Source organism: Lagopus muta, chromosome 1, assembly GCF_023343835.1.
Source record: "Lagopus muta isolate bLagMut1 chromosome 1, bLagMut1 primary, whole genome shotgun sequence".
NCBI classification, from domain to species: domain Eukaryota; kingdom Metazoa; phylum Chordata; class Aves; order Galliformes; family Phasianidae; genus Lagopus; species Lagopus muta.
Genome location: NC_064433.1, coordinates 66839857 through 66866770, shown reverse-complemented (window position 1 = coordinate 66866770; position 26914 = coordinate 66839857). Strand labels below are relative to the sequence as shown.

At 41.8% G+C, this 26914-nt stretch overlaps 1 protein-coding gene across 5 annotated transcripts in view; it reads right to left on the bottom strand.

The window, feature by feature from the left end:
* Positions 1–4164: 4164 nt before the first annotated feature.
* The window catches only part of RASSF8 (Ras association domain family member 8), an 80317-nt gene continuing 57567 nt past the window's right edge, over positions 4165–26914 (bottom strand). For all 5 annotated transcript variants that reach the window (XM_048933514.1, XM_048933518.1, XM_048933515.1 and 2 more), the window contains exons 3-6: positions 23512–23707; positions 13504–14393; positions 10247–10391; positions 4165–9525 (exon numbers count right to left, since the gene is read on the bottom strand). In XM_048933514.1, the coding sequence (XP_048789471.1) occupies positions 9404–9525; positions 10247–10391; positions 13504–14393; positions 23512–23614 (1260 nt within the window). In that variant the 5' untranslated portion in view covers positions 23615–23707 and the 3' untranslated portion in view covers positions 4165–9403. The remainder of the gene's footprint in view (positions 9526–10246; positions 10392–13503; positions 14394–23511; positions 23708–26914) is intronic.

The window sequence follows — 26914 nt, the reverse complement described above, 5'->3', positions numbered from 1 at the left end:
CCCAGGGGAATGTTTCAACTCACAGCAGTAGAGGTTTTAGAAAGATACCAGGCCTGAGCGCTCCTTACAGACTGCAGGAACTGCATCAGTTGTGCCTCAACCACACTCACTGCTACAAGGACACAGCTCTTTGTAAGCATCACTGCATCCTTTCTGAAATAACACATATAAAGATGGGATGTTGTGTATCTTAGTGATTCTCTCTCATGTGCTGTATGCCTGGACAATCTGCTTTCCAACTAGCGGTGCGTCTGTTGCTCCAGGCATGTTGGCATGTACTGCTGCCCTCTCGTGTAGACCTTGTTGTAATTGCAGTGATTTGACTGAATCAAAGGGGCAAGATTACCCAATGCCTGGCATCTAGTGAAACCTTACACACCAACACTCAGCTAATGGACAGACAGCTTTACCTTTCTTATTTAGCTGTGTCTGTCTCATCCACACTCATTTTGATCCTGAGACAAGCTACGTACAGTGGAGAATCCAGGTGGCAACCACGATGCAGATTTTTTAGGTCAAGGTAACATTTAAGACAACGTTACAGCAGTGGTGGTGTAGTTAAAAGGTGGCTGGTGCTCTTGGGTTTTTCATCAGCTTCCCAGAAAGGCAGTTCTACTTCGTTGATCAAAGTTCTCCTCAGGTTAATTCTGACTGGGAAAATCAAATAATCTTTTCTCACACATAACATTTGATCAAAAGCAGTTTGGTGAATCTAGTGCAAGGGATATATTATTGCAGGCTGTGACACGTATAGTTATATGTTATTAAGAAATTCCAGTTATTCCCCATTTAAAGGCTGGCCTGCATTTTATTTTAACAGCTGCTGATGGTACCCAGTGGTACTGCATCACTGCCTCTAAAGCTGGATGGTTCTCTTCACCCTCTATCACACAGGTCATCAAAGAGGCTGAAGGGCAAATAATCAAGTTACAGACGTTCTCATTGGTGCACATCTTCCATCCCTCCTCTCTTCTCCCTTCACCCCCCTTTTAAAAAATTATTATTATACCAGCAGTCTTCCCTTTAAAAATAGCTAGGCAGCTACGTATTGGCCTCATCCAATTCACTGGATACAGGATTTTTTGTGTGTGTGTTCTGTGGTTTTTGTTTTTGTGTGTGTGTGTTTTGTTGTTGTTGTTGTTATTTGTGTTGGTTTTCAAGTGGACCTCTCATAAGCTCAGCATGAGCTCCTCTGAAGATCTTTTTCAAACCTGTGTTCATTAAAAAGAAATAACAGAAATTTCTGCTGTTGATGCCCCGTCCCTGGAGACTTTCAAGGCAAGGCTGGCTAAGGCCCTGGGCAGCCTGATCTAGCTGTGGTGTCCCTGTTCATTGCAGGGAAGTTGGAGTAGATGGTCTTCAGAGGTCTCTACTCAACTCTAAGGATTCTACGATTCTATAAAAACTTTTATTCCTTCCACCTAGGCTCAAGATTAAGTATTAGTTCTTTTATATTACATTTTCTCAGGAGATCTCCCAATTATTTACTGCCTTTTTTTCCTGCTGCAAGGAGATAGAGCAAGGCAAAGAGCATAGCTGAAACAGCAAACACAAAATAGTATGTGCAAAAAATATGCACAGAAAGGGAAAACATAGCTGAAACAATAGCATCAATTCTGTATTTTGGAGGAACAGTATAAACGAAAGCATGCTACTGGGGAACAAGCCAATGTATCTGTAGTTAATGAAGTAATTAAATGATGAGAGAGGTGTCAGAAATAGCCTATATCTGTTGCAGACCAAATGCCATTCGGTAATGTGGTACTGCACTGGAATCTGTCCCTTTGACTGGACTTCATATGTGTTTCTTTTTGTAACCTTCCTTTTCCTCAATACACCTGCGACTCAAAGGAGCAGAAACTGAAGTCAAAGTAATACATAATGAACTCATGTGGACCAAAGCAAATACCAGAGACTGACATCCAGCTGGCAGCTCTTTCAGTTAAGAATCCCCCAGCTGTGTAGCTGTTACACCATGTTACGCTTCTGGATGACTGAATAAAAAGGATTACTCTAATGATACTCCTTCACTCCATGAGAGCCTGTAGAGACCCCTGCAGCCCTTCCATAGTCAGGGATTCAGATCTGAAAAGCATCTCTAGAAAATAAAACAATTAAAAAAGGATGGTTATTCTACCAGGAGTTGCTGCAGAGCAAATCACACGCATGGGAGAGAAACAGCAGGTCTGCCTATGGGACAGCAAGGAAGTTTCCTGCTCAGGGGCACAATGACACACCGGAAGTGGCATGTGGACACTATCAATGGCTTAGCCAATGAGTCAAGTGGGGAGGATGCTCACGTAAGTTTATCACCTTTTGCATCAAGTTTCTTCTTGCATTAGCACATGACAAAGATGCTCCCTGTAATATCTAGACTACTGCATCCAGGCCCAGAGCCCCCAGTACAAGAAAGACACAGAGCTCTTGGAATGAGTCCAGAGGAGGGCCACTAAGATGATCAGAGGGCTGGAGCACCTCTCCTGTGAAGAAAGGTTGAGGGAATTGGATGTGGTTAGCTTGGAGAAGGCTGGGGGAAAGCTCATTGTGAACTTCTTGAAGGGCACATACAAAGAGGAGGGGGAATGGCTGTTTACAAGGGTGGGTAGTGATAGCACAAGGGGGATTGGCTTTAAACTGAAACAGGGGAGGTTTAGGTTAGATATTAGGATGAAATTCTTTACACGGATTTGGTGACATACTGGAACAGGTTGCCCAAGGAAGTTGTGGATGCCCCATCCCTGGAGACATTCAAGGCAACCCTGCACATAGCAGGGGGGTTGAAACTAGATGATCATTGTGGTCCTTTTCAACCCAGGCCATTCTACGATTCTATGAAGTTGCCCACCAAACAGTAGCTTATGCTTAGCAACTCAAAGCCATAGTTTGGTGACATGACAGCACAAGAACAGGGAACTTGCTGCAAAGAAGGGGACAAAGTACACAGCATACCCATCTGGAAAAATAGAACAAACCAGACCAGCTGAGATTGTCTCCATCCAATATTTCTGGAGAAAATTAATGATGAAACAGTGGCTGACCTAGACAGTGTTCACTCATTGACATTAGCTACATTACCAAAGCTAGCAAATATATCATTTTCAAGAAAGACAATAATGGACAGCCACCTACTGTGTCCTACTTCAGATATTAGAGAACTTAGTTGAAACAATCATTAAAAATTGGGACTACAAAGAAATATCACCTAGCTGACAAGGGTGTGACAGGCAGAAGAACTCAGAATAGCTTCTAAACAAAACGGACCCTTGATCTGCTTTGGTTTTGCAACTCATTAGTGGTCCAGCTACACTGAGCTAGTTAGTGCCACAGCACCACTTTGTTCTTTAAAGGCGAAGCAAAAGATCAGAACCATTAGCTGTGCCACTGGCTCTACTGGAGCACACTGGGAAGCCTTAGTTACCACAAAAATCAGCTAGGTGACTTGCACAGAAGCAGAAAATGGCATCTTTCAGGAGCAGAGTTCCTTTACAAACTTACACAGTCCTGCTAATATGAATGTGTCTAGCTAGGGCTTTAGTGAAGCTCATGAACTCATCTGTCTGTCAACAGCACTACTACTGTTAGCTCATTTATCTTCACATCTAATGAGATTGAGCTTCAGTTGGTTTAGGAAAATAGATTTGTTGGGACATTAGACTAAGGACTTTGGATAACTTAAATCACTGTTCCCTGGCTGTGGCAAGTTCCCCTGGTCAACAATAATGAACTCAAGTGATGTTCATATGCCCTGCTGTCTTCAGCACAGGAATTAAACCTGAATCAGGCCTCTAGCTCTCTGTTCAAAGCTTGATTTCCTCTTACTGAAGCATATGCACCTTGTGCATCTTTCTTTGAAGATTCTGTATATTCAATTCCCCTTTCTGATCATCATCTAACAACTGCTGCCTCTCTGCTTTAAAAGTTGTATTTCCTCTGAGTTACTGATCCTTTCCGTTATTTGGGGATGAATATGAATCTCTTCAGGTAAACACAAGCTCCATCACCTCTTCAGTTTCTTGGCTGTATTTGTACGTACACGCTTTCTGGTAGAGGTCCCACAGTGATGAGCCACGTGCCCCCTGCCTCAGGTAAATTATCATTTGGGAGCAGCCACAATCATGCTCAACAGAAGGCCATTTCTGAAAGCATTTGAGCTCCAGCAACACAGAACATCATCTTGTTCTTTAATGGACAGAGTTCAGCTGTAGATGAAGATGTATAGTGTATACAAGAGGTACAGTGCAATTCTAGCAAACCATGAACTGTAAAGACCCAAAGTTTCAGAGGGGCATTTATTGTATGGGAGCATATTCAATATCTTTTGTCAACCATTCATGAGAATAATCAAAAATAGAAGCTTTTTAAATGACAAAATATAGTTACATATCGTACAGATTTTTATCTTGCATTGAAGCAGAGCAGTAAGAAAATGCTCATTTGTGTTTTCACAGTTAATTGGCATTGCTTCTCAGTGTTAAAGCTTCAGCAACTCAGATCTTCCAGTCTGACCCCCAGTGAGTAGTTTCACCAGGTGGCTGTATTCACGAGCATGCATGTCCTCTGCATTTTGATACCCTTTTTACTAAATATAGTGGACATACTTGATTCACCTTGGAACTGCGTGCATTTTCAGAGGTACCAAATATGCTTGAAATGAAGCATTCTTGCCGTAACAGAAAAGCCTTTTCTATCAGAACATGCTTTTAGGCCCAATTCAGAAACACACCTGTGGTTAAACCCTATTTGGTTCAAAGGACTCTGAATTTATCCTTTAAGACCACCTCTACTCGTTCTGTCTTTCCTAAGCATTGCACATTGGTGTGAAGAGTTAAAACAGTATTTGGTCGCACCTGGAAGTTGCTTGCAACACTGCAAAGGATTTGAACATTCTTCAGCAGTCCATTTACTCAAAGCATTCACTGCATGCATGTATTTATGTATATACTGCACACATACTCCCAGCCATCCCACAATATTATTGCAATAATTCCTTGCAGGTAGAACAGCTTATATACCTTATATACCAAGTTTCATTTCTTTAGTTTTCTATAAGCAGGAAAAAAAAAAAAAAAGAAAAAAAAAACAAAAACAGCTGAAGAGAGCTAGAACAGCTTTCAATCAGTCACTATATTGGCATTGAAAGCTTTATTTTGAAAACTTTAAGCAGCAATACTGAATAAATAGAGTGATTGTTTTGTCATCTCCATACAACTGATGGCCTTCATCCAAAACATTAAAATACTGTAGCAAATAAACATGCATGTTTCAATGTTCTATTTAAAAAAAAAAAAAAAAGAAGTGTAATATAAAGTAACACTTTGACACTTATCAATTTTGATACAGTACAGACCATTAAAGACTCTTGTCTGGAGAAAATATCTGAATACAGTTTTGGTATTTACATGGATCATTAAGGCCCAATTCACTCAAGTTAATGCACATCAGGAATTTATATGCTTCAAGATAACTCGCTAAAAATTACAAGATCTGTTTTTTGTTCATACTCATATGATCCCAGTTCACTAAAATATACTCTTCAAGCTAAAAAGAAGGCAATTATTGCCCCAAGAGGAGACTTACTTCACTAAAAGATCTTTTCCCTCTTACCTCACAATGAAAGCATGTTTGCATATTGCTAATGCTAGTGGTAGTTCTCTTGCTACAGAACTTCCTTCCAGCTTGCTAGGGTTAATAAAAACAAGTAATCACAAAGCTAACATAGCATTTTCAGAAGCAATTCAGGCACTTGGGAACCTAAGTCCCACTGAAGGATAATGGGAGGCAGGTTCCTAGCTCACTTTTCAAAGTGGGATTTGCATTTCTCCGTTGCTTGGGCATTCAGAACGTTTACCTTAGCATTACCCTACTGGCTTGTCAGTCAGTCACTCCCCATTCCCCCAACAACATAGCATCACCACCAAAAATAAACTGTATCCTCATGGATTGGAGAGGTAACAGCTAATTTCCATCAGTGTAAGTAAATAAACTTCAGGAGTTCTCCATATAAATTCCCCGTGCACTGGAAAACAGTGCTTGCCTATTTAACTATTTAATGCAAACAAAAATACTTATGCTGGCCAGTACATAATCTGGCACTTGATTAGTACATGTAGCTTCTTTCCTGCTAATGCCCCATGAGGAGGTTTGAAACACTTCTGAAAATGACTTTTTTCTACATTTCTAAAAAAAGAGTGAGGTTCTGTAATTGATCGCAAGCAAAACTCTTAGCGCCGTAATGTGAGGAAATTTTATAACTGTAATACATTGTTCAATTCACATTTAATGTGATGGCATGCCATTTCTTCTTGGTTTATTTACAGAGAGGGTGAAAATGCTACAGAACTTTAACCTGGCTGAAATTCAATAAGCAACAGGAGTACAGAGGGAGGGAGCTGTAGATTTGTCATTGTCTCACAAATGGCAGGCTCAGACACAAAAGCCTCTCCTTTGCCACAGCAGTGGCTGAAGATGTAAATGTTCTCTACACCACCCTGACATACGCTAAAGCCCCGATAAGGTGGATCCCCTTGGTGATGCAGTGGCTGTTTTTGAGTCAGCTCTAGGCTGGCACTTCAGTCAAACAGCTGCTGCAATCAGCAGATACCACTGTTTTAATTTTTAACTTAAATGGGAAAATCCTTCCTTGGTTCTATTAGGAAACCATAACTCAAGCCCTCCAAAGCTGCTCTTCCTCTTCCTTTCAATCCTTTTCCTCCTCCCTCTAACCTCAGAAATAACCTCACAGAGAAAGAGGGCAGTTGCTTTTTTTTTTATGCCCCAAGAGCTCAGTTCAGCTCAAACTTGTATCTGTGGGAGATGGACCAGTCACTTAAAGTCTGACAACAACATTAAGTGGGTATGTATGCTCATCTACCTTACCTCAGTACAAGGCTAAGATTGCAACAGGCTTTTCCTTGCGTTTCCCCCCGTCCCCGTGCAGCATAATTTGGGCCAGAGTTTGCAAGGTGCTGAGTGCCTCGGTTCTCTAGTGTCAAGAGGAGGTGCTGAAGATGCAAATTATTCACTGGAGAGTATCACTTTTTTTTTCTGTAAATTGAACCCAGAATGTAAGGCATATATGCTCAAGTACCTTGGACAGATATTGTCCTGAAACTATGTATATTTTACATTTTTTTAATATATATATATATATATATCTATATACACATTCTCTTTTTAATACAAAGTTATGGGCGCAGTAAACATGAGCACAGAATTGTGATAAACTAACAGTAAAATTGTGAGCACTGCGAAGGTTCCTTGGATAGGAACATCTCATTTTCCAGTTTACTCACAAGGGAAAAAGAAGACCTGATAATTTAAACAGTAAAAATTCAGAGTCCATTCGGAAAGGTCCTTTTCATATATTCACAGCCTTATCTGTTGCTGTTAGTCTAAGTACAGCAGCACTTTTAGAATATATGTTGCCATTAATAAGTGGAAAATAAAAAATGTATTGAACACTCAAGAGTCCTTCATCTTCTACTATATCTGATAAAGCCACTGTTTGTCAGTATGACTAAGAAGCTCCTTTTCTTAAATAAAAAAAAAAAAAGAAGAAAAAAAGAAAATTGAAATTAACATTTACCTGCACATCAGTAAATCAACACAAGAAGATACTAGGAGTTAAAATTTTTCTGTGGCTAAAAAGCTTGGAGTTTCCTACCAGTGGTAAAATCCTGACCCTACCAAAGGTATTGGGAGTTTTGTCATTTTGCCACTGACTGAACTCTGGGATTCCTCTTTGTTTCTGTGCTCTGGGGACCTAACTATTAAATATTACAGTGACAGCACTGTGACACCCTCTCACATCATGGTGGCCATCATTCCAAATGTGTGGATGATAGTTTGAGCTGCTGTTAGAACAGGAAATCCAAATGCAACTAGGTAAGGTCCATCCATTCTCCATCTCATCCATGAGGCTGTAGCCTCCTAATGTAAATCAGCTATCCCACTGATGCCAATAACTTACTCAGCAAACTTGTGCACACTGTCAATCCAATTTCAAGACCCACACCCAACATGCTACTTGGTAGTATCTTTCTGAACAAAAGCCATTTTGTCTAGAGCTCGCTTTGACTGCATGAGAGTAACATTAAGATAAAACGTTATCTCTTTGCTGGTTTGGTTTTTTGTAAAAAAATAAAAAAAAACCAAAAAACAAAACATCTACTAGATCTTTTGATTTTCTGTTTGTATACTTCATGTTCTGTAAACGACTGAGCAGCAGTATGTTTTCTAACGGGCTAAAGTCTAGCATTTTACACAGGGGACCTGGAATGAAATTGACCTAGCTCCACTCAAGTCAGCAGAAGCTCTGCTATCGACCTCACGGGACTCTGCCAGGTTTCTTCCCTCTACAAAACCTGGGTGAACTCTGGAAGGCTGGGAGAGGATGCTCATTTGTGTTGTTTTGGTTTTTTTTTCTCCTCCAACAACATGATTTACTGCAAAACAAGAACACTGTAATGGCTATTGGCAGAAATAAAGTACAAAATCACACACAGTGAAAGCCTCTTACTCTCTTTTGGTAAGATATATGAAGACAACTTCTTACATTGTTCTTTTCTCAAAAGGCATATACAATGTGGCAAAATATTTCAAATATACATTCTATATAATAAAATATCATCTAACTAGTGCATCCTCAATTGTATGCTGGAAATATTCTTACCAAGCTAAGGTTTTAATTCCTTCAGTCTTTTGAACACTAGGTGCTTTTCTCAAGGCAGATTCAACAGCAAGTAAATCCCACAGACTCGCTTTTCAAATCTTAAAAGGTAGCAACGGATGGAACGTGACGTATGACCCACAACAGAAAGGAACAAAGCCAGTGGTGAGAAACCATTTTAGAGGTTCAGCACACAACTCTCCGCATTGCAAGCTGTTGCACTTGCTCAAATGCTGGATGTCTGTACATGCAAATTAAAGTCACCTTGTCAGACTGATGTACAACCATACATGATTATTCACAAGTTAAAAAATAAAAAATATAAAAGGCCAACATTCACACGTCCATTGATTAAAAGGAATAAATTAAACCTCAAATCAGTTGCATACATGGTTTCCTTCACCCTCAGTCTTTTATTTACGCCTATACATGGAATAATACTTTCCCAAATGCTTCTGAAGTGGCAAAGACCTCCATTTGGTTTTGCGCTCTAGGTGTGTGACAGCAACTTCACCATTGCTACTTATGAATCGAGACAGTTCCTCTGCCTCTTCAGTGCACAAGGTATGGCTCCAAGTAGTGTGTTGGAGGAAGAAGACAAAAAAAAAAAAAAAAGGGTGGTTTAACAAAAAAACAAAAACCAAAAAGCTTCTTCCATTGATCATTGGCAGAACAAAAGAAAAGTGTATCTTGTCCAGGGTACCTTGCTAGGTCCTCTCCTAGAGGCATATAGTGTCATACATAAATGCCCTCCGGGTTAAAACCAGACGACAGGGGATTCTGCAGGATCCGAAGGTTACTGGGGAGCTGCCTCGACGACCCAGGGCGCTTCAACGACCCCGACTGAAATGTCGGCTCTGCACAAGAAAGAAGGTGGTTAGAAAGGTCATCATCAAAGGTAACGTCACACAACACCTCCCTTCTTCCTGCTTTCTGGCAAAGTTAGTGCAGCTTAGAATAAAAAACAGCACTACATACAACAAATAATTCAAGTGCCTGAATTGGAACGATGAGAGCTGAGGTGCACGCTCCCTCCTCATCTCAAAACAGAAAGCTACTCAGTATAATTGCTCTTCCACAAGGAACACACAGATACATGCAGTGCATTCATGCCGTAATGTACAGAAAGATCCTGTACCTATATATAACTCAAAGCTTTCTGCCCACTTAAATGAAAAACTTCATACTCTTCAAATACTGATGTTTAAGGCCTCATCACCCTGTCTTCTCCCCCCACCTCCCTATCTTATGCCTTTTGGTTTGAAAGTTTATGGCTGAAAAAAATCCTGCAACAAAGGGGTCCCTGCAAGCAGATCACAGAATAAAATGTAACACAGCAGAGGCTGAAGCACAGCAATGAAGTTTCTGCTTGTGCCACAGGGAGAGAGAAGCCGCTAGTAACTCTGTATTATTTATAGCTTGCTAACCCATTGGGATTAAGAGAAATATTTGACACCATACTCTCAGTATTTTGCTAGCACAGCGTTCACTTGACGTGCAAATGCTGGTGTTAATGCAGCAGGTACACATACTGCTATTCCCTTCTCCCTCCTGCCCAAACCATTGTGGGTGCTGCACCTCTCTCGAGCTCCACAGGTGGGGCCTCCACCTCAACAGGGTCTGCTGGCAGCACTGTGACCTTTGTTCCTGTTTGCTGGATGAACTGTTGGAGGTTGACCTGTCGCAGCTCCTTTGTCAGTTGCTCTAGTTCTTGTTCCCTGTCCTGCAAGGAAAAAGAAAACATCTGCTGAGCAGAAGCAATCATAAAGCATCATGTAAGGACTTTATTTGCAACTGGGCAAAATGTTGCTCCTCCTTTCAATGAGGAAATGTCTTATTTTTAAAATCAAATGCAAATGAAAGAGTTGAAAGGTATTTTACTCTTGTAACTTAGAAGGCAAGTCATCACTCACTATTACTTATTAGGAGTTACTGGTGGTCTATTTCCACTGATTTTTGAATGAGCAGTTCTCCTACCTCTGCCAGAAGTGTTCAGCATGACTGGCACAGCTCATTTAGTTCTGTTCCTACAAGAGTATTTTCTTTCTCTTCCCGTTCTTTCCATTTTCTACCTAGAGACTAAATTCTAAAGGACAGAACTGTCCCATTCTGCAAATGTTTTGTACGCTGAGGTCTAACGTAGGCTAATTCACCCAGCCCTTCACAAATACAAAAGATGACCATTAGGCTCCTTCTCCACTCTCTGCGATTCTGACATGGTATGCAGTACCTACAGCAACAACAGATGACAGAATGACTGCCTTAGAATATCATTTTTCTTAGAATATAATTTTTCCACCTTCTTGGCTGTCTGCAAGTGGTACTCCTCAACAAACAGGAGGGGCATTGCCTACTTGGCCCCACTAGCAATGGGCGAGCTACCCAGGCATCATGTCCATGGGCAGTTCCATTTCATAAGTGCCCCTTCGTTCTCATTTTGGTGAGATGTGGGAGGGTGAATCAACCTTCCTCTCCTAAATTATCTTGCACAAGCAGAGGTAGATGTGAACTTACAAGAGCAGGGAAAGAAAAGTTCTGTGGATCTTCTGTATGAACAGTCCCAGCTAGCACAGCCCTTACTCACTTTAAACTCGTATGACGGTCACAGGTGAGACTGAGTTCAGCAGGTAATAAGAAAACTGACAAAAGTGATCCAATGTTTAAATTAGGACCTTAAGTGCCAATGGCTTTGTCACTGACGTGTTTTTGTTGAACCTGTTCAGCCAATGCAGGCTGTGTGGCTGGCCCTAGCTCGCCCTCTGTGCCAAGCTTGCTTCCACTTGTTTGCTAAGAGCTTTTGGAAGGCTGACAAATGGGATTAGGCCACCTCTACGTGTTCAGACAATTCCTCAGAAAAAAAAATCTCCAATTTCTTTTTTAGGCCCGTTACACTTCACAACTGTCTTTAATTAATTCTGCACTGCCATGTTTCATGAGATTGTAACACAGCTGCAAACAATGATAATTCTGTTCTTAAAAAAAAAAAAAGATAAAATCACTGCAATTTGCAAGGTAGCAGATCTTCATATGTAATTTGTTCTTGACATTTATCAACTCTTTGAGAAAATTAGGTAAAAAAAATGTTAATTATCACTGCAAATCTGACTGGGATAAGATCTTGATTTAATGTTGACTCGTGAAACCTTAGTGAGGCCTTTTACTTGAAGAAGGGTGGTGGGTTTTGCTGTTTGTTTGTCATTTCACTGTTTGATTGCTTGGCTTTGGTTTTGCATTCAATATCTAGAAACAAGTAAAGCAGAGTTCTGCATGTGATCTTTAAATAAATACAGCCTCCAATTTTAGAAAACGATGTCTACTGCAGTGGCTACAGAAACTGAATGATAGAGAAGAGATGGCACAAATCACTAAAGATTTCTGAAAACCCACTCACAAGTCCCACCCCTCTTTTCTTATCACTTTCAACTTAGTGAACCAACATTTTCTTTCCTTCCATACTGAACAATCTAAAAACCCATCTCAACTTTTCTAGTTTCAAATCAACCAGCTCTATCAGTGTTAATATTTAACTTACAGCATATGAGAAATTATTCCTCTGTTCTCAACTGTACTACATCATTTTGGGAGCTTTTTTTTTTAAGCTGATCTTCCAGACCACTGCACCTTCAACTTTAGAACAAGCTTGAAAGACCTGAACTTGCGGAAACTTACCCTCATCTATGAAAAAAAATGAGGCAAGAGCTTGAACTTAATCACAGCCTCAGAAGGAGCTACTGAGGACGTCTAACAGATGGGCAGTGCCTAGTCCTACCCTGCACAGTACAGTTGAAAGTCCAGGAGTAAACCTGATCCCCAAAGTCACAATTTCTCCTTCACCTCTCTGCTAGCAGCTGGATCTCCATTTATATTTATTCTTTCACGCTCTATTCAGCTGCAGGCGACATCGTTAACTTTTGCAAGGAAGCAGAGACTGGATTCTCTTGTGTCACATGCAGCAGCTGCTTGAAGTGGAGAGAAGATGAAATCCTGACTACCAGCAAGTCAGACAGGAGAAGGGGGATGCTGTTCTTTAAAACAATGGCCCTTAAAGACAGCAGCTATCTTAACTCCACATCCATTTACCCAGCTGCTGCTTTTAGACTGTTCTTTTTAAATTCATTATCTTTGGAGGCAGAAAGACCAGCAAGAATCAAAACCTCAGAAAAGGCATGATGGTGCCAATTCCCCTGAAATGTAACTATACGAGACACTCAGCTGCCATGACCCAGGACCTAAATCCTTAACATATCTAACCCCAGACCAACAGGTGTTGAAGACAAATGTTTGGAAGAGAATTTGGCTGAGAGCACAATGGTCCTGTTTAGCATCTGCAGTACAACCTTTCTCTGCTAGCCCTGCATGTTCTATTATTTGTGCAGAAGATATTTTTGAGCATTAAAAGCTCAGACCCACAGCAGAGCAGGGCAAAGGGCCAGATGCACTGCCATGGGTATGGCCACGCTGCCTTCAGCGAGCCCAACTGATATTAGCACTGGTGCTTCTCTGTCACGCTCTGCTGCATGGCAAAGATATGCTCTGAATGATATCTCAGAAATCAGCAGGCAGCCAGCGAGTGGTGGCAAACTAAAGCTGTAACTGATGGGAAAGAAAAGAAAGCCTGCACATGAATAACTAGAGGTTGCATGCGATAGGTGCAATTCTAATTATCTGCTCTTCAAGAGAAGCCTGAAGAGCAATGTGAAAGCGAGAGGAACATTTTCTTCCTTTTATTCAAGTTCACCACTGCAAGTTTCTTATGCTTTTTCGGTCACATCAAAAATTCATTACAATTACATCTTTGACTGTTCTTTAACAGTGGATAAAAAGGTTGCTCTTACCTGTAACCGCTTGGTAGCTTGGCCCAGAGATCTTTCTACAGCTTTGATGCCATTTTCCAACCTCAGACTCTGCTGGCCCTGAATATCGATTTCACCCTTCACCTTCTCAATCTTTTCTTTGACCTCTTCCTCGTTGACTTGGGATTCCTGCACCTCCCGCTGCAACTTCTCCGCCTCGAGGCCGCTCTCCATGTTGTGGATCTGGGACATGTAGTCCTTCAGCTTGCCCTCGCACTCCAGGATGCGCTGCCTCATCTCCTGCAGCTGCTCCTTCAGCTGCTTCTCGTTCTCCTGCTCAATCTGCAGCTCGTTCTCCCAGAACTCCTCCTCTTCGATCTCCACTTCATTTCTCTTGATCTTCTGCTCCAGCTTGAGGATCTCCTCCTCCAGGCTGGCATTGTACTTCTGCTCCCAGTACCGGATCTCGGCCTCGTTGGACTCCAGCTGCTTCTCAATGCACTGCAGCTTCTCCGTCTGGAGGTGAATCAGTTTCTTCAGCTCGTCCGCCGTCGTTTTGCAGTTGTTGAGCACCTTCTGCTTGAACTCGGACTCCTTACTTTTCCCAAAGATATCCATCAGCCCTTTCGCCCCGCCGGTGAAGGTCAGGGACTTCCTCTTGGGCTCCCTCCTCTTCATGGCCTTGTCGTTCTGGGGCCGCAGCTTGGCCAGGGGCGGCAGGCTCTGCCGGTACAACGTCCTCTCGGGGATGCGAGCCACGCTGTCCGAGGTGGGCCGCTCGCTGAGGGAGGGCCCGGTGCGGCGCAGGATGAGCTGCACGTCGCTGGCGTACTGCCCCCACTTGTTGAGCGACACGATGGGGTTCTCGTGCGGCGCCAGGTGCCGCTCGGTGTCCCGCCACTTCTCGATCAGCGTGTAGCGCCCGGTGCGCCCTGCGGGACAAAGCACAGCCGTCACCGAGCGCCAGGGGGCGCCGCCGGATAAGGCCGAGCCCGGCCCCGCCGCGGGAAGCCCAGGCCGGCGGCACGGCGCTCGGTGCGGGAAAGGGGCCCTGCGTCAGAGGGAATTCACCCGCAGCCACCGCACCAGTCGCGCAAAGATGCAAACGAAGTCAACTGATATGAAAGCGTGCGTTATCCCAATAGATTTCTCAGCAGTTCCATTAACCTTAAAAACATCGTTATCGATTTTAATGCTACACATACGTCCGCTTCCATGACAGATTGCTATTTAAGGGGTAATTTACGCCAGCAAATAGGACCTTAACGTGACAGTCATTTGTGCAGCTGTGAGGTGGGGGAGACGGGCTGCTTTGGCTGCTGGGCGTGCAGGAGGCCAGAGTGGCCAAGTCCACCCAGTGAGGGCTGCAAGAGTGCACAAAGATGTAACTGATAGAAGTCAGCAAAACACAGCAAGCAGCGTAGGAACTGCATCCAACCCCACAACACCTTGTAATACACGATTCAAGGTGAGTACTGGGGAAAATAGACTTCTCAGCATAGTAAAGCACCTGAGAAATGCTCAGGAATACGCTGACAAGTTGACTGCAATAGAGTACTTCAAAAACAAGTTCACTATGCCAGGATACAAACTCAGAGGTTTTTGCGGACCCACAGCACTGTTCATTGATCCATGATGATCTATAGTCTGCAGTAGGCATCAGTGTCATTAGAAGAAGGATAAACCAGTGCTGCTCACCTCAGCATGCTAACAATAAAATCCAGGAGAAGAAAAACGAAGTAAAAGCATGCTTTGGAGCCCACGACAAAGGTTGTATTTTACCACTCTATTTTGTTAAGCTTAAAAGCTTCCAGCTTTCATCTTGTAATGATGGTAATGCTACCAACGCTGCTGTGTCAGAAGCAGCCAGGTTCAAAGAAGTCTTAAAATTGTAAACAGGAGTACCACTCATCGAGTGATCAGCATGCAAGCTCTATTCATGGTGCTATTAAATGCATTACTTAAAAGAAACAGAACAGGAGGGAAAAAAGAAAAGGGGGAAGGTAATAAAGCTAACAATCTCAACCTAAAATGAAATAAGGAATTAAGGAAAGCGCTTGCCAAGAACTTTCCAAGTTAGATTAAGGTTCCAAATCAACATGCGGTCCTGAATAATGAACTTGGTGCTCAAGAGCCACATAAAGGAAAGTATTTTGTAGAATTAATACTTACACAGTTCAGCAGTCACACCTGGAGTGCAGCACCAGTCTAAAACAAAACTGTCCTCGGCTAAGACCATTACCTAAGATTACTGCATCCAGGATATTTATGACACAGCTCAACAATACCTGCACACCCACAACTGTGTTGTTAGCTTGTATTAGACGGGATTCATTCACAAATTAAAGGGTGAGCGAGCTGATTCAAAACTAATGACAGAACTTTCAAGAACAGAGACATCACACAGCACCTGACTGCTGTTTGTGATGTGCTACCATTAACAAGGAGAGAGCAGGCTGTTCTGATGGCTGGCAAACAACAGCTCAATGCCCATGAGCTGCTTCTTCTCATTTGCTGTCCAAAAGCCTTCTGAACTAACTTGCATTAATCCAGCACCTTGCAGAACTCGGTCCTTCACTCACACAGATGTTATCCAAAGAATGAATTTGTTTTATATGAGAAATCTGTGAAATCCATTCAACCATATGGTGGTTTTCCAAGCTGTATATTTAATGCATTTTATTTCACGCAGTTCATGAAATGTCTTCAGGTACAGTTAGATAGGCAGTGAAACAGTCAATTCAAGGAGCAGCCAAAGCAGTATGTGCCTTGTTATTGGAAAACAATCCAGTCAGCTCAGTGCTGCATTCTGTGCTTTCCTCCATTTGTTAGCCCTTTCAATTGGCCAGCACCTTCACATGAATGTCCTGAGCTGTTCTGCTGAGCCTCACAAGAACTATATAGCATAACATTTCAAAAAATCATCAAGAATTCATATCCGCTATGCCAAACTGTGGCTTGCAAGCTTTAACTTTCATATGTCTATACATACATTCAGCACCCTGCATCTGCACGCAGGGTTAGTATCACAGTTAGCAGGTTAGGTTTACATCTAAAGCGGCTCAATCACACACTCTTACCACACATTAATATGGAAATGTCTTCAAAACAACCTTTTATTTCAAAAGGGAGAAAGAGATCAAAAGAGGAAGCGTGGACTTCAGAACTCTGACAGCCTGCAGTGACCCTATGCACAATGCAGCTCTTCCCAAGGCTACTGGGCGTCACTTGCCCAGTGAGACATCCAAGAGCCCTCAGCAGCAAGGATCCTGGGTCAGCTGCTGCTCCTTTGCAGTCAAACACTGAGGATCTGAATGCTTATCATGTGCCCAACAGAAGTAGTCTTACTTTGGGATTGAGCTAATTTGGTAATTTAAACATAGATTCTATTAAAATGAACTGTGATTAAAGTACTGAAATACAGGAAAAATGTAATTGAGCAATTTTTTTTTTCTTTAGACTCTCAAGGGGTAGACATTTTAATTACACTCCATATAGTAGGACACATAACTATTATTCACTTAAGGCATCTCTAGACATAAGGCATCTATAGACATTGGTATTTTGCAGCTCAAAGAGCACACGAGTGATCTTTCTGCTGCCAAACATAAAAGTGAAATTAAAAAGGGAAGTAGCAGTACCAACATTTCTCATGCACCACTTCTGGCAGGACTCTAACTTGAGTGGCCATCAATACTGCTTTTCAGGATGGAAATGATTCATCCCCTTTCTTTGTCCCATAGTGCATGATGCTCTGCACACAAAGCATTTCAGGGACAGGCACTATACTGTTTAATACAATCACAGAACCGTTAGGGTTGGAAAATACCACTAAGATGACAAAGTCCAACCATCAATCCATAACCACTACGCTCACCAAGCCACGTCCCTCAGTGCACATCTACGCATTTCTTGAACACCTCCAGAGATGGTGACTTCACCACATCCATGGGCAGTATGCTCTAATGCCTCAATGCTCTTTCTGAGAAAAAAATTGTTCCTAATGTCCAACCTAGAGTCTGCTGGCAAAACTTAACGCCATTATCTCTCATCCTATTACTGTTAGCAAGGAGAAGAGAACGACCTCAACCTTGCCACAACCTCCTTTCAGGGAGCTGTAAAGATCTCTGCTGAGCCTCCTCCTCTCCACACCCTTCACCAGTTCCCAATTCCCTCCAGATCCCTCACCAGCTTTGTTGCCCTTCTCTGGACACACTCCAGGGCCTCAATGTCTTTATTGCAGCGAGGGGACAAAAACTGAACACAATCACCTCCCTGCTCTTGCTGGTTGCACCAGTTCTGATACTGGCCAGGATGCCATTGGTCTTCTTGGCCACTTGGGCACACTGCCGGCTCACATCCCACTGGTGTTTGCAAAATAGCACTGTACACCATGCACAAAGAGAGCTGTAAGACAGTTTTTCAGCTGGGCCATAGGAGTATACACTAAGCACAAAATTATTTTCATTTTTTATTTGGGGTTTCATGGTCAAGACTTAGAGCACAAAGCCAGGTGAGTCTCTTTGTTGGTGGCAAGAAAGGTGGTAAGCTGAGCAGCTATATAGATGGGGGAAGCCGTCCTTTCTAGGGCATGGGCTGGAAAGGCTCTGCTCTCAAAGGCCCTGCAGCTGCTCCCAGCCAGCCATCACGATGCCAGGAGAAGCTCTGCCAGACACACTCCTGGCTGCCAGCTTCCTGGGGCTCCCATCCACAGGCAGCCCCTGCCCCAGGCAGAATGCTGCCTTCCTAAACAAGGTAAGGTAAAGAAAGAAAACTGTCCATAGGTAGAATCTTGTAGGTGCTCTTAACATGTGAAATACTTAGGAGGAAATGCTCTGCCTTACCAAAGGGGCAAAAGCTCCTGAATTTTTAGCAGCACTGATGGAAAAGTAATTGCTGTCAATTTTAGTAAACCCAATATGATTTCAGCTCAGTATCTCTGAAATATGAAACTGACACTTCATTTATTATGTGACACTTAACATCCATAGCAATTTTTTTTTAAATTATTCTCGCTACCTCAGAACTCATAAATACCCAAGTATGATTAAAACAGAGCTTACAGAGTTTGTGTTACTCACATTTCTTAACTCATACCATATTTTGCATTGGTAGGTATCCATACCTTAGAAGCCAATGAAAATCAAAGCAGTAGTCCAGTGCCAGAAAAAACATACCCACAGGAAGAGATAGGCTCAAATCTAACGACTGCAAGGGCAGTCTGGTTCACTCAGGCCAGCTGTGCTGGCAATGTGTTTACATGTCCTTATCAGGCCTGAAGCCATGTTTTTTTTTTGTTTTTTTTTTTTTACTATAACCTTCTTCTTCAAAGAGATACACCAGCTTTGATTGCAATCTGAGAAAACAAAGCACTTGCAATGCATCCTTTCAGTTGTCTTTCATCCAAGCAATCTGTAGAAATACCCCCACATTAGACTCATTGCCTAAATAGGTAAAGCAACGGGCCAAGCTGGGGAGGCAGCCCAGCAGCAAGACACAGCAAGTCACATAAAGTAGTCCAGGTCTCAGCCAGCCACAGACCCCATCAGCAGAGGTGGACAACATCCCACTGAGCCACCCTGCCTTTGGGCATTGCTATTTTAACTAGAAAACCCCAAGGTTCCTATGAGTGAACCATGAGATCCCTGCTGAGCGCAGCTATTTTGTGCTTCCCATTACCCTCCTATTGAAACAGTGGAGAATTAAATGTTGGGCTCAAAAATAACCCAGGTTTATTCTCATGATTAGTCTGATGTTTGAAAACTTTAATTTGTACACAATAAATATTGTACCCTTTTTCAAATCCTCCTCAGACTCACTGCTGCAATTCAGTTCAACCTCAGATTCTTTTCCCTCCAAGTGTCTGACAGCCAGCGCTGGCACCTGCCATAGCAGAAATTATTTGGAAGAAGGGATGAATGTGAAAACAGACAGCACTGCAGCGACTTTTCCAGACACAACTCTGGCTGAGCGCTGCAATGCCGTAACACACACTTCAAACAGCATGAACTAATCTTCACTCTATTTTCAAGAGCTCACGCCATTTATCTTAGAGGGAAAATACCCAACTGCACCAAAACCCCAAAAGTTGACAGCTGCATTTGTTTAGTTTTGAGGAGAGACAGCTGTACTTCTTGCTCAGTGAAGCACTGCTCTTATTCTCCTGATACCATGTGATAGTCTGAAAACCAAAACCCACAGAGCTCCTTAAAGCAACTCTACTATTTTTAAAAATCATTTTCCACAGAAAATTATGAGGACAGAAAACAAAACTGCACTTTAGTTAGAAATTCAAGCTTCACTCTTCCATTCTTCCTAGGGACCAAACATCGTTTGGGCTACAGAAAACATACTCCAGTCTCCCAAGGAGAAGGAAAGCGTAAGAAACACAGTAAAAAAGCATCATGGACTGGAACTGGAAGACCACTACTCCTGAAGAAAAAGAGCAAGTGTATTTGTGATTGCACTATTCATCATCTAGCTCCTCTGGGAGATGATTTTATTACTAAGATCTGAATGGAAAGCAACTAGCAAAAGCTGCTGCTGTTAAACTATGTTTACATCACCAGCCAACACAACTAGCTCACAACTTCACAGAATGCACAGGAAAAACAGGCAGAGTTTGCTATCAAATGCACATTTTTACAGTAGTCGGTGATGGATACGACAAGAAAATACTTAGCTCATTTCTCCTGGCAAAATTACTTTTTCAACAAAACTCGTGGCTCTCCATTTTGTGCATTGTGGTATATATATTCTATATTTTGGAGGGGGCTTTGTTTCTCATGGGGAAACGACATTTTCTTTTGTTTTATAAGGTCAAATTTTCATCTCACTTCATAATTTGAAAGCGATTTAACTTAAAGGGTAATATCAAGTGCTCTTTGAGATAGCAGTGGGAGGTGATTTCCTTCTCTGGAAACTCGAAACTTTATAGTCCCATGTTTTAATTGAACAAGATTCTGGAGCTCCTCCCTTCAGCTGAGGCATTTTTAGTACCTACGTTTGAGACACACAATCCACTGCAGTATCCAAAGTTATATCTGATTGCTATTACTCTTTCCCTCATTAAAATATATACAAAATATGTACAGATGCTTTTTTTTTTTTAAATCAGCTTTGCTGAGATAAAAAAAAAAAGACAACTCTCTCTGATATTTTTTTTTAATTAAGATGAGATTTAACCTTTAGCTTCAAGCAAAATGGAAATTGAAAAACTAATTTGTACAGAAATTTGGAGTAGAAACATTTGCTGTTCTTCAGTGATAAAAGGGCAAACAGGGAAGGAGATCATAATGCAAGCAGCAGCAACATGAATTATATCCATCAACCTCAAAGAAGAGACATACAGCACTTCCACTGAAGAAGTAATAGTGACAATACCAGTTTGTAAAGAATAGGTCAAGGAGCATTAGATAGGCAAGGTAAGTGACAGAACTCCTATTTGCTGCCAAAGGATTAGGCTACGCTTTGGCTATGGGACAGAATCTCGTACAAGGGGGCACAGCTCAGCATGACTTGCTATATTCGTTCAGCTAGAACATCCTGTCTTTGTCACCCTCCACAAAAAAAGAAAAGCAAACAAAACATCAACAAAACAAACAAAACCACCAACAACAAAAAAACAAAACAGGAAAAAAAAAAAAGCAATCAAACAAACAAACACTCTCTTACTATGAGGGCTGTCATAGGTTGCCCAGAGAGGTTGTGGAGTCACTATTTGCCATCCTTGGCCATACTCAAAACCCAGCTGTACAGGATCCTGGGCAACCTGCTCTGGATGACCCTGCTTTGGGCAGTGGGTAGGACCAGATGATCTCCAGAAGTGTCTTTCAAACACTAATCATTCTATGACATATATTTTTTCCATTTCCCACTTTTTAAAATATACTGTAAAGCTTTATTTTTCTTATTTCTGGAATGGAGGCAGATTTAGCTTGTCCATGAGAAGCAGGTGTTTTCAGAGAGCACTGACAAGTACCTTTGTTTTGTTCTTTATTCAGTGGATATGGCTGTAAAATAAGCTAATTTGCAGATATTCCCAATCTGCACTTCAACACAAATAATATATCTATTACAGTTCACATTCCAGGCTCAAGGGAGAAGGCCATACTGCTGGAGGGGTGGGTGCTTGTATTTTTTAACCAAGAACTTAGGAAAATATTGTGAGAAAGCAAAAGGAGCATCTGAAAAACTTTGCAGACAGACCAACAGACAAAATAATACTGAGTCCTACTAAACTATGCGACTGACGAAGGAGCCAGACTGCAAAGTGGAAAATAAAATCAGAGCCAACCAAGGAGGAAGCCAACTGAGGCTGGCTACTTTCCACCATCAGATGTCAGGTGGGAGCTAACAGGATACATTTTAATAGCTTCCCATCCAAATCTGAGTGACAATTATTCCTGGTAAACTGGTACACAAAGCCAAATCAAAGGAGCAGACATATGGTTGCTTTTCTGATGAATGACCTGACAGGAGGGTTGGGAAAACCCTACCTGCCAAACTCACAGAGATGTAGTTTATATCGGTGTTTAGCGTCCAAGCAGCCCCACTGAGAAGCTGGAGCACAGTCACCCTAGGTGTTTTCTAGAGAGGATATTTGCCTCATAAAAGAGTTTCCAAGTTGTATGACCTTGGATTATCTTAATTTGGCACTGGTTGAAACTGAATTTTATCTCCACACAGAAACAGAGTTGCATGCCCCAAGTGACATGTTACAGAAAAGAAAGTCTGCTGAATTGACAAAAACTGCAGAACTTTCCAAGACTAATGGAGTCTTTTCAGAATTCAGGCCAATAACTTAAGATGGAGAAGAAAAACAAAGAAATAACATTGGGAAGCATGAGAGAACCGTCTAGAATTGGAAGCCTGACATTTTTCATTTTGAGGGAGGAGGAAAAGGAAATGGGATGGAAGAGGTACCGAAAACAAGGTAAAGAAAAGACAGAAAACAGAAAAGTCTGCCACAAATACTGTTTTCTTTTATAAAAATAAATAATGCTTTTTAATCATCAGTACAAAATAATCACACTAGCGTAACTGTCATAAAAAAAAAGGCAGAAAATAAGACATGGAAGAAGCAATTCATAAACCCATTGGCATTAAATGAAAGTCTGCAACTAATACAAACTGTTAAAACACTCTTAAAGCTTACACTGGATATACAATTTTGGAGACATAGCACCTTTTGGCACATTTTAAGTAAAAACTTTTAAAGACATTTGCTACATTCAGATAGAGTATATGCTAGCACTGCGTTCAATCCCCACAAGATAGAAAATACACAAATGTGAGCCTTATATCAGATAAAAATATATGAAATGATGAGAACTGCACAGGAAACACAGAAGGGATGGGGCTGAGGCTTACTCAACATGCCTTTGGCCGCCAAGAAATATCTGAGAAGACTGAAAACAAAACTAACAAAACTATTCTTTCTCACAGTGGAGCATGAAAGATGATTGTTTCATTGTTGTTTTTGTATAAACTATTCAGTAAATAGCTAACACTGAACAAACTTCACCTTACCCTTTCATTAAGAGAGAGTCACACGGAGTGTGGGACAAAGAGAATGGACCTATTGAAGGACCTATTTTACTCATCTATGCTATGCCCAATATGGCTATAAATCCCTTACAAAGTGTGTAACTTCAATTAACATCACTAGCTTGTGAAAGCCAACTAATTGTTCTCCACTGCTTTTTATATCCTTGGTATTCGAAACACTGACAGTTCAGCACTTTCCTTAGTCCAGGCTATATTTACAATGACAAACAGCAGTATGTAATAATTCACAGAACAAATTTGTGCCGTAAGGAAGTGCACAGTTTTCAAGGTGTTCCTTTTCTTTTTTCTAACCTCTCCAATGGGTTACATATTAAAAATAAAATGATGCAAGTTTACACTGCCTTCTAAGACACTAGGAGGTTATCCCACTGCACAATTTCATGCTCTTCTGGGACTCAGTGCACCCCCACCAGCTCTCAGTTCAGCTTCATAAAAAAGCTTCACTCAAGCCCGAGGCATCCAGCTGACAGAGGTACTTACCAATAGCCTGGGCAAGGGCTATTACAACTTCCTGACATGTTGTGACTTCGGTGACTCCACAGACAATTCTCTGCACTCCATCCACCCATACTTTGAGCTCCATGGTTCACCAGATCATCCAAGAGCCATGAATGCAACTCAGTCAAGTCATGCTTGCAGCTACAGCACTGATAATGCAGCGGTCTTTTCTCAGGAGCTAGAAGAGAAAAAAACTGATGCTTATAAGGAGGCAATACTAGTTTATTAAGTGAATAAATTCAGGTTAGCATCTATTGGGTAGAAGAGGAACATAGTCTCTAATCTCATTTCTTTAACCTAGTAACAGAGAACCAGCTTCTCATGCTTTGGCAATCTCTACCCATGAAGTTCTTTTAGGCTTATCAGAAGTTTAATTACAGTTTGTTTCCTAATATTTTAAATTATCACAAAAAGAGCACCAAGGGAAAGAGTATCAAATGAACAACTCCAAAGTAAACCCATCGTAGTTTTCAGTGAGCAGTGCCCCATCCTTTCTATATTGCCTGGATGCCTCACAGGATCAGTTAGAGATGTTTTCAGTGTCAGGGTGCAATTCCTAGCAGGTGGTGGCAAAGCAAAACATGGGGGAAACATTTTTAATTACATCTGTCCTTGAGAGTCCACCCTTGGTCTCCATACAAAAGTAGCTGAAGGTTCCCAGCACCAGCATGCAGCACCTGTACAAGAAAATCCAGGAAGGAAAGCATGCACAAAAGGATTGCTTCTTTCTCCAGAGCAAGGAAGTACAGTGGGAAAAATGTTGCCTAAGTGCTTCCACCCCTGCCAACCTTGTGCTGTTAAGATAGACCTGTGGCTCAAATGTTATCCTAGGTTTTCTTTCTGCTTTTCCTCTGCATTAGCAAATCCTCTAGATCATGGCTCAGAAGTCAGTTTCCAGCTAGAACCACTGAGTTGCAAAACTTTCAAGTACAATGGTCTGCTAACAAAAACAAAACCCTCCCAAATGAAAATTAACCAGTGACTTTTTTTTAAAAAAAAAGAAAACTAAAGATATAGCTAGGTTATTTAAGTAGGTTGAGTAAAAATAAGCAACAATACAGCAAAGGATGCTCGTGCAATCAGGTTATCTCATATGGATAAAATGAAATGACTAAAGATAATATTTTTGAAGAGTTAGGTACCAGAGAAATGGACTACATGGAAACAGAACACAAGAAATTGGAAAATTGTATGCAGGCCATTAATAAAAATGAGCATGCTAGGGTTACACAATGAAAATGGAATCTGATGATGCTGATGGATTTAACAGGGTCACACCTGGAGGCAAACATTTAACCCAGGTCATTTTACAGTCTAATCAGAACTGTTTTCTCCTGATGAAGTTGACATCTCTTTCTGCATGAAAAAGACACACTGGTACAGCCCCCCAAGCTACAAAAGAAAGCTTATTTCCCTTCTACAGCCACCTCCTGCACTCAGCTGCCAGCCATATCGATGCATTGTCCAGAAGCCCTCCTGATGGTCCTGTGACAAGCTGTGACATTCAGCAGCCACACACCTCAAAGCATGACAAGTTTTAGTGCAGAAGCACTAAACTGTGCTGCAAAGTAGGTCCTGCAGCCCATCAAAATTCCTGTCCAGAATCACTCATTCAGAAAACAAAAGAAATGTAATTCCAAGTGTTCAGGCCAGATTTCAAATATGCTCGTGTAATTCATCAATGAAAATGTGATAACTTTTAAGAATGGCAGTGTATACAGAAATTCCTTATTTTGAGATCTTAGTAAGTGCCTGAAAAAAAACCAAACAGGTCAAGAGTTTAAATAAACATTTTCCCATACAGAGTGGCATACTTCAAAGAAAACTACAATCCACACAAGTGCTACCAGAGTCCACAGAAACACAGGAACTCTTCAGGCAGGTAAAGCCAACTAAATGCTCCAATAAACGTGCGGGAGAAAGTCTTTTAATCTGCCCGCAATACAGCAGTGACTGAGAAAACACCCAGGAGGCCCCACTAAGGACCTCTGTTGTTTATTCTTGGTTAAGCTCTATTCACAAATAAACAGCCCTCACATTCCAAAGCCCAACTGTAAGGAACTTTATTAATTAACTTCGTATCTTGCTGAGAGTTGACCAGTTCAGATTTACTGGCACCAAACAAGCCGTCTCTCCATGTGACAACGCACACGTCAGCAAAGAATCTGACAGCTCTAATTGTTTTTCTGTCCATCACCATGCAGAGTATTATCTCAATTTAGCAAGCCAGCAAGTGCATTCCCCCCCAGTCAGCACACAGAGCACAGCCTGGCATTCAGTGCAGATCGGTTTTAGCCATCTGTTTTCCTAACATCCACCTTTAAAAAAAACTGAGGAGAGTCATCATTTAATAATGAAATATTTGCTGACACCTCCCATTTTGAAAACAGCGTTCACCAAAGCAGCAAGCGGTCTGAACAAAGCATCTCTGAAACAGTTCAAGCTTAGGGGAAACATTCCCATTATTTTCCTTAAAGGGCAAACAGTTTAAATGGACTAAATGACAGTGGTGAAACACCAAAAGCTGCCTGCCGCGTCAGCTTCTGTAGGAAAGATGATGGGTGTGTAGGATTGAAGGGCTGCATGCCCCACTGGCACTAGTGGGAACCTCTCCCAGATCTCTCAGTCACTAAAACTGAAAACACGCAGACTTTAGAAACGTATGATTCGCGTGCTGGAATCACTCTGCCTCCTTTCTAAACAAAGCCCATTGGTCGTACAGCAACAAGCTAGGGTTATTCTGGTTACTAGGACTGTGCAGCAAGTTTATGCAAGTCCAAAAAACTAAAGCTTTGGCTGTACACCTCTCTCTGCTTCCCAATCATAACTCCATAAATCCTTTCTATTAGCGTTTGTTTTCCCTTCGTCCATCTCTTGTTCTTTATTTGCAGACAGTTAACTCGTGTCCATTAATAGCTTCTTTGCTTTTCTGCTGAGGTCTCTTCTGACAGCCCCAAAGAGACTGTTCAACCCGAACCTGATGTCCAAAACGTACGTCACCTTTCTGCAATAGAGAAAGCAAAATAATCCTCACCTCCAATAGCACACAAACTTCTCATTAAAGCTAAAGGAAAGGGTGGGGAAAAGAAACTCACTTGAGGTTTCACAATCCCCTAAGTTCAAAACGAGTTCATCTTACACATAATACCTTATTTTAGCAGTGACGGGGAATAGGAATGGAAAGCTAATTTACTGAGGAGAGGCACAAAGCCAAAGCCTGTCTCCTGAGCACAGCTTTCACCTCTCCCTCTGTTTTCTAGTCACCAGCTTCCCAGTGACAGGTATTTCTGGTTGGAACCAAGCATCTGAAACTGGACAGCCCCCAGCTGCAGCCCCCAGCGCTCTCCCCCACGCTTTTTGTTCTGTCACCTTGCCTGCAGCCCCT